General features: G+C 45.2%; 1 protein-coding gene across 1 annotated transcript; it reads left to right on the plus strand.

The window, feature by feature from the left end:
• The first annotated feature begins 6205 nt into the window (after positions 1 to 6205).
• On the plus strand, positions 6206 to 12418 carry cdca7b (cell division cycle associated 7b). Its single transcript, XM_084157469.1, has 10 exons — positions 6206 to 6310; positions 6912 to 7049; positions 7314 to 7408; positions 7543 to 7801; positions 7971 to 8027; positions 8278 to 8460; positions 8619 to 8774; positions 8888 to 9037; positions 9144 to 9280; positions 11318 to 12418. Exons 1-10 carry the CDS (start codon positions 6293 to 6295, stop codon positions 11340 to 11342), a joined length of 1218 nt encoding a protein of 405 aa, XP_084013595.1. The 5' UTR covers positions 6206 to 6292; the 3' UTR covers positions 11343 to 12418.
• The last annotated feature ends 1156 nt before the right edge of the window (positions 12419 to 13574 follow it).

Below are 13574 nucleotides of genomic sequence, written 5' to 3' on the forward strand. Positions count from 1 at the left end.
GTTTCTCATTTTCACTTCTCATTTAGCATGAGGTGACATCACCACCACCTCCCTGTGCATGCATTACAAACCCTGTAATTTATGTCAGTGGAAGACAAGTCTTTAGCTCAGCGGGCTAATTGGTGGGCGTGGAGAAGGGGGAGTGATGGGAGAGGGAGAGTACAGCTTCTGCAGGGGCCATTCAGAATGTGAAATAGGCTACGGATTTTTTTTTAAATAAAGACAATACCATCATGAGATAATAAACTCAGCAAAAAAAGAAATGTCCCTTTTTCAGGACCCTGTTTTTCAAAGATAATTCGTAAAAATCAAAATAACTTCACAGATCTTCATTGTAAAGGGTTTAAATACTGTTTCCCATGCGTGTTCAATGAACCATAAACAATTAATGAACATGCACCTGTGGAACGGTCATTAAAACACTAACAGCTTACAGACGGTAGGCAATTTAAGGTTACAGTTATGAAAACATAGGACACTAAACTACTGACTCTGAAAAACACCAAAAGAAAGATGCCCAGGGTCCCTGCTCATCTGCGTGAACGTGCCTTAGGCATGCTGCAAGGAGGCATGAGGACTGCAGATGTGGCCAGGGCAATAAATTACAATGTCCGTACTGTGAGACGCCTAAGACAGCGCTACAGGGAGACAGGACGAACAGCTGATTGTCCTCGCAGTGGCAGACCACGTGTAACAACACCTGCACAGGATCGGTACATCCGAACATCACACCTGCGGAACAGGTACAGGATGGCAACAACAACTGCCCGAGTTACATCAGGAACGCACAATCCCTCCATCAGTGCTCAGACTGTCTACAATAGGCTGAGAGAGGCTGGACTGAGGGCTTGTAGGCCTGTTGTAAGGCAGTTCCTCACCAGAAATCACCGGCAACAACGTCGCCTATGGGCACAAACCCACCGTCGCTGGACCAGACAGGACTGGCAAAAAGTGTTCTTCACTGACGAGTCGCGGTTTTGTCTCACCAGGGGTGATGGTCGGATTCGCGTTTATCGTCGAAGGAATGAAGTTACACCGAGGCCTGTACTCTGGAGCGGGATCGATTTGGAGGTGGAGGGTCCGTCATGGTCTGGGGCGGTGTGTCACAGCATCATCGGACTGAGCTTGTTGTCATTGCAGGCAATCTAAACGCTGTGCGTTACAGGGAAGACATCCTTCCTCAAGTGGTACCCTTCCTGCAGGCTCATCCTGACATGACCCTCCAGCATGACAATGCCACCAGCCATACTGCTCGTTATGTGCGTGATTTCCTGCAAGACATGAATGTCAGTGTTCTGCCATGGCCAGCGAAGAGCCCGGATCTCAATCCCATTGAGCACGTCTGGGACCTGTTGGATCGGAGGGTGAGGGCTAGGGCCATTCCCCACAGAAATGTCCGGGAGCTTGCAGGTGCCTTGGTGGCAAATCTGGTGCAGTCCATGAGGAGGAGATGAACTGCAGTACCTAATAAGCTGTAGACCACACAATATAAGCTGTAGACCACACTATTTAACAAGAGAGTTTTCATCTATATTTTTCGTAGCTGTCTATTTACCACCACAAAACGATGCAGGCACTAAGATTGCACTCAATGAGCTGTATAAGGCCATAAGTAAACAGGAAAACGCTCATCCAGAGGCAGCGCTCCTAGTGGCCGGGGACTTCAATGCAGGGAAACTTAAATCCGTTCTACCTAATTTCTACCAGCATGTTAAATGTGCAACCAGAGGGAAAAAAACTCCACATACAGAGATGCGTACAAAGCTCTCCCTCACCCTCCATTTGGCAAATCTGACCATAACTCTATCCTCCTGATTCCTGCTTATAAGCAAAAACTAAAGCAGGAAGCACCAGTGACTCGGCTAATAAGGAAGTGGTCAGATGACGCAGATGCTAAGCTACAGGACTGTTTTGCTAGCACAGACTGGAAAATGTTCTGGGATTCTTCAGATAGCATTGAGGAGTACACCACATCAGTCACTGGCTTCATCAATAAGTGCATCGATGACGTCGTCCCCACAGTGACCGTACGTACATACCCCAACCAGAAGCCATGGATTACAGGCAACATCCGCACTGAGCTAAAGGGTAGAGCTGCCGCCTTCAAGGAGCGGGACTCTAACCCGGACGCTTATAAGAAATCCCGCTATGCCCTCTGACGAGCCATCAAACAGGCAAAGAGTCAATACAGGACTAAGATTGAATTGTACTACACCGGCTCTGACACTCGTCAGATGTGGCAGGGCTTGAAAACTATTACAGACTACAAAGGGAAGCACAGCCGCGAGCTGCCTAGTGACACAAGCCTACCAGATGAGCTAAATCACTTCTATGCTCGCTTCGAGGCAAGCAACACTGAAGCATGCATGAGAGCATCAGCTGTTCCGGATGACTATGTGATCATGCTCTCTGTAGCCGATGTGAGTAAGACCTTTAAACAGGTCAACATTCACAAGGCCGCAGGGCCAGACGGATTACCAGGACGTGTACTCTGAGCATGCGCTGACCAACTGGCAAGTGTCTTCACTGACATTTTCAACATGTCCCTGACTGAGTCTGTAATACCAACATGTTTCAAGCAGACCACCATAGTCTCCGTGCCCAAGAACACTAAGGTAACCTGCCTAAATGACTACCGACCCGTAGCACTCACGTCTGTAGCCATGAAGTGCTTTGAAAGGCTGGTCATGGCTCACATCAACACCATTATCCCAGAAACCCTAGACCCACTCCAGTTTGCATACCACCCCAACAGATCCACAGATGATGCAATCTCTATTGCACTCCACACTGCTCTTTCCCACCTGGACAAGAGGAACACCTATGTGAGAATGCTATTCATTGACTACAGCTCAACGTTCAACACCATAGTGCCCTCAAAGCTCATCACTAAGCTAAGGACTCTGGGACTAAACACCTCCCTCTGCAACTGGATCCTGGAATTCCTGACGGGCCGCCCCCAGGTGGTAAGGGTAGATAACAACACATCTGCCACGCTGATCCTCAACACAGGGGCCCCTCAGGGGTGCGTGCTTAGTCCCCTCCTGTACTCCCTGTTCACCCATGACTGCATGGCCAGGCACGACTCCAACACCATCATTAAGTTTGCCGAGGACACAACAGTGGTTGGCGACAGTGATGAGACAGCCTATAGGGAGGAGGTCAGAGACCTGGCCGGGTGGTGACAGGACAACAACCTCTCCCTCAACGTGCTCAAGACAAAGGAGAAGATTGTGGACTACAGGAGATTGTGGACCCCCATTCTCATCGACAGGGCTGTAGTGGAACAGGTTGTGAGCTTCAAGTTCATTGGTGTCCACATCACCAACAAACTATCTTGGTCCAAACACACAAAGACAGTCGTAAAGAGGGCACGACAAAGCCTATTCCCCCTCAGGAGACTGAAAAGATTTGGCAAGGGTCCTCAGATCCTCAAAAAGTTATACAGCTGCACCATCGAGAGCATCCTGACTGGTTGCATCACTGCCTGGTATGGCAACTGCTTGGCCTCCGACCGCAAGGCACTACAGAGGGTAGTGCGTACGGCCCAGTACATCACCAGGACCAAGCTTCCTGCCATCCATGACCTCTATACCAGGCGGTGTCAGAGGAAGGCCCTAAAAATGATCAAAGACTCCAGCCACCGTAGTCATAGACTGTTCTCTCTGCTACCGCACGGCAAGTGGTACCGAAGCGCCAAGTCTAGGTCCAAAAGGCTTCTTAACAGCTTCTACCCCCAAGCCATAAGACTCCTGAACAGCTAATCATGGCTACCCGGACTACCTATCTTTTTTTGCTGAGTTTACATATTTGTTGTGGCATATACAGTGCATTCGGAAAGTATTCAGACCCCTTGACTTCCACATTCTGTTACGTTACAGTCTTATTCTAAAATTGATTAAATTGTTTTCCCCCCCCTCATCAATCTACACATAATGACAAAGGACAAACAGGTTTTTAAACATTTTTGCAAATGTGTTAAAAATAAAAAACGGAAATATCATATTTACATACGTTTTCAGACCCTTCACTCAGTACTTTATTGAAGCCCATTTGGCAACGATTACAGCCCCAAATCTACTTGGGTATGATGCTACAAGCTTGACACACCTGGATTGTAAGCTCCTGAGTGGCGCAGTGGTCGAAGGCACTGCATCGCAGTGCTAACTGTGCCACTAGAGATCCTGGTTCGAATCCAGGCTCTGTCGCAGCCGGCCGCGACCGGGAGACTCATGGGCGGCGCACAATTGGCCCAGCGTCGTCCAGGGTAGGGGAGGGAATGGCCGGCAGGGATGTAGCTCAGTTGATAGAGCATGGCGTTTGCAACGCCAGGGTTGTGGGTTCGTTTCCCACGGGGGGCCAGTAAAAAATAAATAAAAAATGTATTCACTAACTGTAAGTCGCTCTGGATAAGAGCGTCTGCTAAATGACTAAAATGTAAATGTAATGTAAATATTTGGGGAGTTTCTCCCATTCTTCTCTGCAGATCCTCTCAAGCTCTGGCAGGTTGGATGGGGAGCGTCGATGCACAGCTATTTTCAGGTCTCTCCAGAGATGTTTGATCGGGTTTAAGTCCATGCTCTGGCTGGGCCACTCAAGGACATTCAGAGACTTCTCCCAAAGGTACTCCTGCGTTGTCTTGGCTGTGTGCTGACTAGTCTCCCAGTCCCTGCCGCTGAAAAACATCCCCACAGCATGATGCTGCCACCACCATGCTTCACCGTAGGGATGGTGCCAGGTTTCCTCCAGACGTGATGCTTGGCATTCAGGCCAAAGAGTTCAATCTTGTTTTCATCAGACCAGAGAATCTTGTTTCTCATCGTCAGAGTCCTTTAGGTGCCTTTTGGAAAACTCCAAGCAGGCTGTCGTGTGCCTTTTACTTAGGAGTGGCTTCCGTCTGGCCACTCTACCATAAAGGCCTGATTAATGGAGTGCTGCAGAGATGGTTGTCCTTCTGGAAGGTTCTCCCATCTACACAGAGGAACTCTGGCACTCTGTCAGAGTGACCATTGGGTTCTTGGTTACCTCCCTAACCAAGGCCCTTCTCCCCCGATTGCTCAGTTTGGCCGGGCGGCCAGCTTTAGGAAGAGTCTTGGCGGTTCCAAACTTCTTTAAGAATGATGGAGGCCACTGTGTTCTTGGGGACCTTCAATGCTGCAGACATTTTTTGGTACCCTTCCCCAGATCTGTGCCTCAACACAATTCTGTCTTAGAGCTCTATGGACAATACCTTTGACCTCATGGCTTGGTTTTTGCTCTGACATGCACTGTCAACTGTGGGACCTTCTATAGACAGGTGTGTGCCTTTCCAAATAATGTCCAATCCATTGAATTTACCACAGGTGGACTCCAATCAAGTTGTAGAAACATCTCAAGGATGATCAATGGAAAAAGGATGCACATGAGCTCAATTTCGAGTCTCATAGCAAAGGGTCTGAATAGTTATGTAAAACATTTATAAAAACCTGTTTTCACTTTGTCATGTGGGGTATTGTCTTGTGGGGTATTGTGTGTAGATTGATGAGGATAAAACAAATATTTAATCAATTTTAGAACAAGGCTGTAACATAACAAATTGTGGAAAAAGTCTGAATACTTTACGAATGCACTGTATGATATGGTCCTCTGTAGCTCAATTGGTAGAGCATGGCGCTTGTAACGCCAGGGTAGTGGGTTCGGTCCCCGGGACTACCCATACGTAAACATGTATGCGCACATGACTGTAAGTCGCTTTGGATAAAAGCGTCTGCCAAATGGCATGTTATTATTATTATGATATGACAGAGATTTGTTCAACTTAGTCTTAATGTAGGCAAATCCAAAACAAGTAGGCGCCAAATGTTTCCTGATGCAACTTTGCTATTACTTCTTTGTCGCCGACAGTGCAGTACAGTAGTTGCATTGTAAAGCACAGAACGTTGAAAAAGCCAATTTCGCGGGACAGTGTGATTCTGCCACGCTTACATTGTCTTTTTGCCGCGAAACTGGGGAGAGGGCGGGACTCGGGCTGTTCCATTCTGGATCCGGGGGTGAAGGAGAGAGACTCGGAGTTGAAAAATAATTGTAATGATAATACAAATCAATCGGATAACTACTTCTACATACAATAAAAGTATTATGGGCTCACAAAACCAAGTCATCAAGCCTGAAAACCTATTTGATTGAAATTAAAAACTGGACTGCACCCCTGCCTTTTGAGCCAAGTACATGAACTCGTGTAAAAAAATGTTTTAACCATTCATTCTTTGTTGAGTGAACTGCATGTGACAATTCGTCTCTCAAACGAGTTAAAATGCAGTTATCATCAAAGGTAAGTGAGGTTTAACAGTTGCAGCTTTTATATCGCTACCCGGTACAGCCAGAAGAGGACTGGCCACCCGTCAGAGCCTGGTTCCTCTAGGTTTCTTCTTAGGTTCCTGCCTTTCTAAGGAGTTTTTCCTAGCCACTGTGCATCTGCATTGTTTGGGGTTTTAGGCTGGGTATCTGTAGCCTACAGCACAGTCCAGGGTCCTAATAAGGCCCTTTGGCTTTGCTCCACTGAAGGAAAAGGCTAGCTAAGTCAAGTCATAAAATGTCCAGTTCCTAATTTTATAAATTAAATGTAATATCGACAGCCTATCATAGAAATCAGTGCTACAGTATTTGAATAGGAGAAATGTAATAGGAATGCATTTGGTCTGTTTACATTTTTGTTAGTGGCCAACTCTTTGACTCACACTACTGAGCCGAGCTGTTCTGTACTGGCCTGGTTACACCTCCACCACAGACTACTTTCTGGAAAGGACAGTGTGAAAAGGGTATTATATATTAGTGTAGCTTTAACACAGATGAGTAGGGGAAACTATAGGAAAACAGCCAGAGTTAGTTATACAAGTATCTTTGGCTTTAATCTGTTGTTGTCCCTCCTTCAGACCCCCAGGGCCCTGGCGGCCATCTTTGAGAGTCCCAGTGATGACGAGGACTTCCTGGGTTTTGCCATGTCACTGCCTAGTGACAGTGAATCAGACGACGGCAGGGACAGCCTTGCCTCTGAGGACTCTGGGAAGCCGGTGAGTAGCTGCCAACCTTTACCACACACACAGACGCCCGGTGAGTTGGTAAGTCTGTTCAGCCATTCAGACAGTGAAGGGGATGAGTTTGAGGGCTTTGGTGAGGAAGAGAGGGTTCAGAAGCAGGATGAAGGCTATGGTATTGAGACCTAACTCTCTTTTCTCTTGGCCCAGCTTTTCTCCTGTTCTCTCCAGTGGTATGTGTGTATGGGGATGCTTGGTTGTACCATGACTCTTCTTCTCTCCTGTTTTCGGTCGCTCCAGTGCGTAGCGGAGGAGAGTGATGAGGACACAGGTTTCTACTCCGAGGGGGAGGAGCCAGACACACACAAAAGGAGGAGTCTCTGTGTTGCCTTTAGGTGAGTGTACGAGTGTTCAACTGTGTGTGTGTGTCTCTCTCTCAAATGGCACCCTATTCACTATATGATCCACTGCTTTTGAATACCGTCATATGGTTATTTTTAAATTAAAGTAATAATTCTCTCTGCTTCAGATTTCCCACCAAAAGACTCTCTGCCCAGAAAGGGGAGGCACCAAAGAAACCCCAGCCAATCACTACCGCCCCTCCGGAGAGGAGAACCAATGAAAGGCTGCATCTGAAAAGGGGTGTGTCTCAGGTGTCCAGTGGGATGGTGACACGGGGTCAGAAACAACCTCTAAAAAAAGAGGTAGAGGAGGAGAAAGAAGAGAAGGAGGTTGAGTCTCCAGTTCTAAATAAACGAGCCAAGAACATCCAGGAGAACAAGGCCATGGTACATGACCTCTAACCACTGACCAAGGTCGTGTTCCGTAGGCAGTTACACTACTGAACACAACCCTGCTGTCTACTTTCCCTGTACCACCTTCTTCCACTGCTCTGATTTCTCTCTTATTATTGTGTATATTAGAAGGGTTTTCTCATCCTGTATTGTTGTCCTTCAGTTGGCCAAGCTGTTTGCTGACCTGACCAATATAGCTGAACTCACCCCCTCTACCACGGTGAGTTAGTACATTACACACTGGACTGGGCTAATGGAATTGGTTCATATTGTGCATGTTTCAGATTAACTTACTACATTGTAGTTGGACTGGCGGAATCTGTAAATCACATTGCATCCCAAAGATAAGTGGCACTGCACCTCATCTTGTTCAAACTGATCCCCTGAAACACGCAGACTTTCTCAGGTGACTCATGACTTCTGGGTGTTGTAGTTCTGACTGGTGCATTGTGGGTGTTGTTGTGTTCCAGAAGAAGAGGCGTGTGAGTGAGAAGCCAACCCCTCGTAGACGAGGTGTGTATGAGGGGGGTGAGAGGAGGAACCCATCGCGTGCGGCCAGACCGCCAGAGAAGTTTGGGGTGGAGGAGAAGAGTACCTCCCCCTCACGACACAACAGATCTGTGAGGACTATTGATGTCAGGAAACTACTGGAGGTGCACACACACAGTCATAACGCACAGGCGTACACACACATAGCTTACATACGCATGCTCAAACAAATACACATACTCATTATGCACACCCTTTGCACAGGTAACTCTTGATCATTGTGATTGAACAGGTAGATGATGGTGTGTGTGTGTGTGGCTAGGTGGATGATGATTTGAGTAGAAGTGGGAGGAAGAGGAGGGCGAGCAGTGGGAAGAGGAGGAAGATTACACATGTGAGATCAGTCGACGAGATCACAGAGGAAGAGCTGGACAATGTGGCGGAAGGCGCCAAAGACAAGATACTGGACAAGGACCACGTAAGACACACACAGCAAGGCTTTTATAATTGTCACCTTTCATCAGCTGCTCAGTTCTACGCTATCCCATCTCCTGTCCTGTGATAGAGATGGAACTGGTTTGTGTGTTCCAGGGCAGCACGTGTCACCAGTGCAGACAGAAGACTCTGGACACCAAGACGGTGTGTCGTAGCGGAGTATGTTCAGGGGGCAAAGGTCAGTTTTGTGGGCCCTGTCTGAGGAACCGCTACGGAGAGGACGTACGCTCCGCCCTGCTGGACCCAGTTAGTATACACACACAGCCCATAACCTCGGCCCAATCAGTACACCGAATATATTGTTTTGTCACTAAATCATGTATTTTTTTTTTTCTCTCTCCTATCTATCTAGGACTGGGAGTGTCCTCTGTGTAGAGGTATCTGTAACTGCAGTCTGTGTCGACGGAGAGAAGGACGTTGTGCAACAGGACAACTCGTCCATTTGGCTCAACACAAGGGCCACAGCAACGTCCAAGATTACCTGGAGAGGTAGGTGCAGTGGTGGAAAAAGTACCCAGTTGTCATACTTGTGTAAAAGTCAAGATGCCTTTATAGAAATTAACTCAAGGGAAAGTCACCCAGTAAAATACTACTTGAGTAAAAGTATTTGGTTTTAAATGTACTTAAGTATCAAAAGTAAAAGTATAAATCATTTCATATTCCTTATATTAAGCAAACCAGATGGTATTTTTTATTTAGGGATAGCCAGGGGCACACTCCAACACTCAGACATGTACAAACAAAGCAGTTGTGTTTAGTGAATCCGCCAGATCAGAGGCAGTAGGGATGACCAGGGATGTTCAATTGATGTGTGTGAATTGGACCATTTTCCTGTCCTGCTAAGCATTCAAAATGTAACGAGTACTTTTGGGTGTCCAGTGGTATAAAGTACTTAAGTAAAAATACTTTAAAGTACTACTTAACTTGTTTTCTGGGGTATCTGTACTTTACTATTAATATTTTGGACAACTTTTACTTCACTACATTCCTAAAGAAAATAATTTACTTTTTACTCCATATATTTTCCCTGACAGTAGGCTACTTGTTACACATTTTGAATGCTTAGCACAACAGGAAAATTGTCCAATTCACACACTTGTTTGGGGATGCTTTGCTGCCTCAGGACCTGGACGACTTGCCTTAATAGAAGGAACCATGAATTCTGCTCTGTATCAGAGAATTCTACAGGAGAATGTCAGACCATCCGTCTGTGAGCTGAAGCTGAAGCGCAGCTGGGTCATGCAGCAATGATCCAAAACACACAATCAAGTCTACATGAAAATTGCTAAAAAGCAACAAATTTGAAGTTTTGGAATGGCCTAGTCAAAGTCCAGACCTAATCCCAATTGAGATGTTGTGGCAGGACTTGAAACGAGTAGTTCATGCTTGAAAACCCACACGTCACTGAGTTAAAGCAGTTCTGCATGGAAGTTATCCCACTGGCTATAGGGTGAACGCACCAATTGGTGAGTCGCTCTGGATAAGAGCGTCTGCTAAATGACGTAAATGTGCCCTTGAGCAAGGCACTTAACCCTAATTGCTCCTGTAAGTCGCTCTGGATAAGAGCGTCTGCTAAATGACTAAAATGTAAATGTAAGAGTGAGCCAAAATTCCTCCACAGCGACGTGAGAGACTGATCAACAACTACAGGAGTCACTGGTTGGAGTCATTGCAGCTAAAGGTGGCACAACCAGTTATTGAGTGTAAGGGGGCAATTACTTTTTCACACAGGGGCATTGGGTGTTGCATAACTTTGTTTATGAAATAAATGAAATAAATATGTAATTGTTGTGTTATTTGTTCACTTATGTTCCCTTTATCTAATATTAGGTTTTGGTTGAAGATCTGATAATGTTCAGTATCACAAATATGCAAAAGTAGAGAAAATTAGAAAGGGGGCAAATACTTTTTCATAGCACTGTAAGTATATTTAAAACCCAATACTTTTAGACTTTTACTCAAGTAGTATTTTACTGGGTGACTTTCAGTAAAAGTAATGTTCTATTAAGGTATCTTTACTTTTACTGAAGTATGACAATTGGATACTTTTTCCACCACTGTGGGTGTCAGGGGAAATGTATGGAGTAAAACATAAAAAGTACATTCTTTTCTTTAGGAATGTAATGGAGTAAAAGTTACCCCCAAAAACTACTTAAATAGTACATTTACATTTTAGTCATTTAGCAGACGCTCTTATTCAGAGCGACTTACAGTTAGTGAGTGCATTTATTATTATTTTTATACCCCCCGTGGGAATCGAACCCACAACCCTGGCGTTACAAACGCCATGCTCTACCAACTGAGCTACATCCCTGCCGGCCATTCCCTCCCCTACCCTGGACGACGCCGCCCCATGGTTCTCCCGGTCGCGGCCGGCTACGACAGAGCTTACTTTAAAGTATTTTTACTTAAGGACTTTACCACTGCATAGGTGGTGTGTGTGTTGGAGTTGGCTGTGTGTGTGTTGGATTCAGACAATAAAGGTTGTTTTAAATAAAACATCTCTCTACTTTTCTCTCTCCACAGCATCCAAAAAGATCTTAGAGCCTAGAGACAGACCAGACAAGCAGACAGCTCCCCCCGTTGGTCAGGACAGAGAATTACACCCTGGAGGCCCGGAGGGAGAGACCCAGCAGAGAGGGTGCGTCTCAATAATCTCACCTTTCTCCTGAAGTGTACACTCGTTCAATACTTCCCACACATCTGAAAGCATTGGATTTGCAGAGGCATGGGCTAAAGGGAGTTTCCACCATATTTCTTATACCAGTCATTTCCCTTCAAATCAATGAATGGAAGTGAACAAGTGCAAGCTTTGGGCAGAAGGAGAGATAATTAGGACGTAGTCATACTGCCACACAGCATTATCCTGCTTTAGTACTGCCACAGTTCAGACTAGAGTCCAGGGTTTTGGATCTCGAGGTAGTCTAGAACAGTGTTCCTCAATCTCTGCCACTTTCCTCTGACACCCTATTTAATCACAGTCATGTTCAGTAGGGAGACAACGTTTTGAAACAGGAGGTAGTACCTGAACCTTTCCAGTAAGAACATAGAATTAACATTTACTTTGCAAAATGTTTTGCTACGGTGTACACCACTGAATATGACCCAGGAAAAGCAGAACTTGTGGATCCCTGCAACACAGGTCTAGATGGATATATGTGGTTCCAAGGCTGTGTTTACACAGGCAGCCCAATTCGGAAATTCTTAAATCATCTTTTTATGCATCAGCAGTTAGGCAGTGGAGTTGAACTTTTATTAGACCAGGGATGAGACGGAGGATAAAGACTGTTAAATTGCATACCTTTTTAATTTGGGGAATAAAGTTTACGCACCTATTATTATGCTAAATTAGCATAGTTTACGTAACTCGAGAGTTAACGCACCTATTTTACCGCTGCATCCCTGGTAGTAAGACATGGTCTACCTTTTACTGAATGGAACATAACATATTCCCTTGATTATAGACCATAGCCAATACAATTGGACCTGTGACATGTATAGTGTACGGTTTAATACACTTTGTTTTAATGTTTTTTGTTCTATATTGAGTTAAAGTTTTAAGACTGCTTCTGAAAGTGGACACTGTATGTTAGTTGAATCTGAATAAATAACTGAATTTATAATGTTTACTAGTTTGTGTATATCTATTGGTGTATATGGCTGTAGTAGCAGTTCGGAATGGCTGTAGATCGATATAATCCTCTAGGGATAGTGAAGGAGAACACATTTCAGGAGGAAAGGGGAAGAATCTAAATTGGGCTTGAGAGGTCAAAGGGGGGTCAATTGTAGGGTCCTGAGATAGTTATGTGACCACGGCTAACAACCAGGTGCCTTCCCTGTCTGTCAGGTTCAAACTGATGTGTGTGTGTGTAAGTAACTTTTGGTAGATTCGTGGACACCAATTTACATTTTAGTAATTTAGCAGACGCTCTTATTCAGAGCGACTTAGTTATTGCATTCATCTTAAGATAGCTAGGTGGGACAACCACATATCAGTTATAGTAAGTAAACATTTTCTCAAAGTCAGCTAGTATGGAGGACGACACACCTGTTTGACAGAGCAAGTGAGAGACTGAGACAGAAAGAGGGAGACTGACCCTAATCAGGGAGAACTTATGATAGAGAGACACAGACTCTAGCCCTTATACTGAACAAAAACATAAACACAACATGCAACAAGTTCAATGATTTTACTGAGTTACAGTTCATATAAGGGAGTCAGTCAATTTAAATAAATAAATTAGGCCCTTATCTATGGATTTCACATGATTGGGCAGGGTGCGCAGCCATGGGGGAGCTTGGGAGGGCATAGGCTCACCCACTGGGGAGCCAGGCCCAGCCAATCAGAATGAGTTTTTCCTGTGTAATGATCATGCTGTTTAATCAGTTTCTTGATATGCCACATCTGTCAAGTGGATGGATTATCTTGGCAAATGAGAAATGGTCATGAACGGGGATGTAAACAAATTTGTGCACAAAATTGGAGAGAAATAAGCTTTCTGTGTGTATGGAACATTTTGGGGATATTTTATTTCAGCTCATGAAACATAGGACCAACACTTTACATGTCACTTTCTATTTTTGTTCAGTATAATATACAGTAGACAGACAGGGAGAGAGGCTGTATATTATAAGGGATAGTCTCTCTCTGCCTCTCTCTCTCTCCCTCTGTAAATCTGTCTGTATATTATAAGGTCCAGAGACTAGACCTTATAATATGCAGAGAGAGACTAGCCCTTATAATATACAGATAGGGAGTGTCTCTGAGAAAGGGAGATACACT

Source organism: Coregonus lavaretus, assembly GCF_964263955.1.
Source record: "Coregonus lavaretus genome assembly, chromosome: 3".
In the NCBI taxonomy this organism is placed as follows: domain Eukaryota; kingdom Metazoa; phylum Chordata; class Actinopteri; order Salmoniformes; family Salmonidae; genus Coregonus; species Coregonus lavaretus.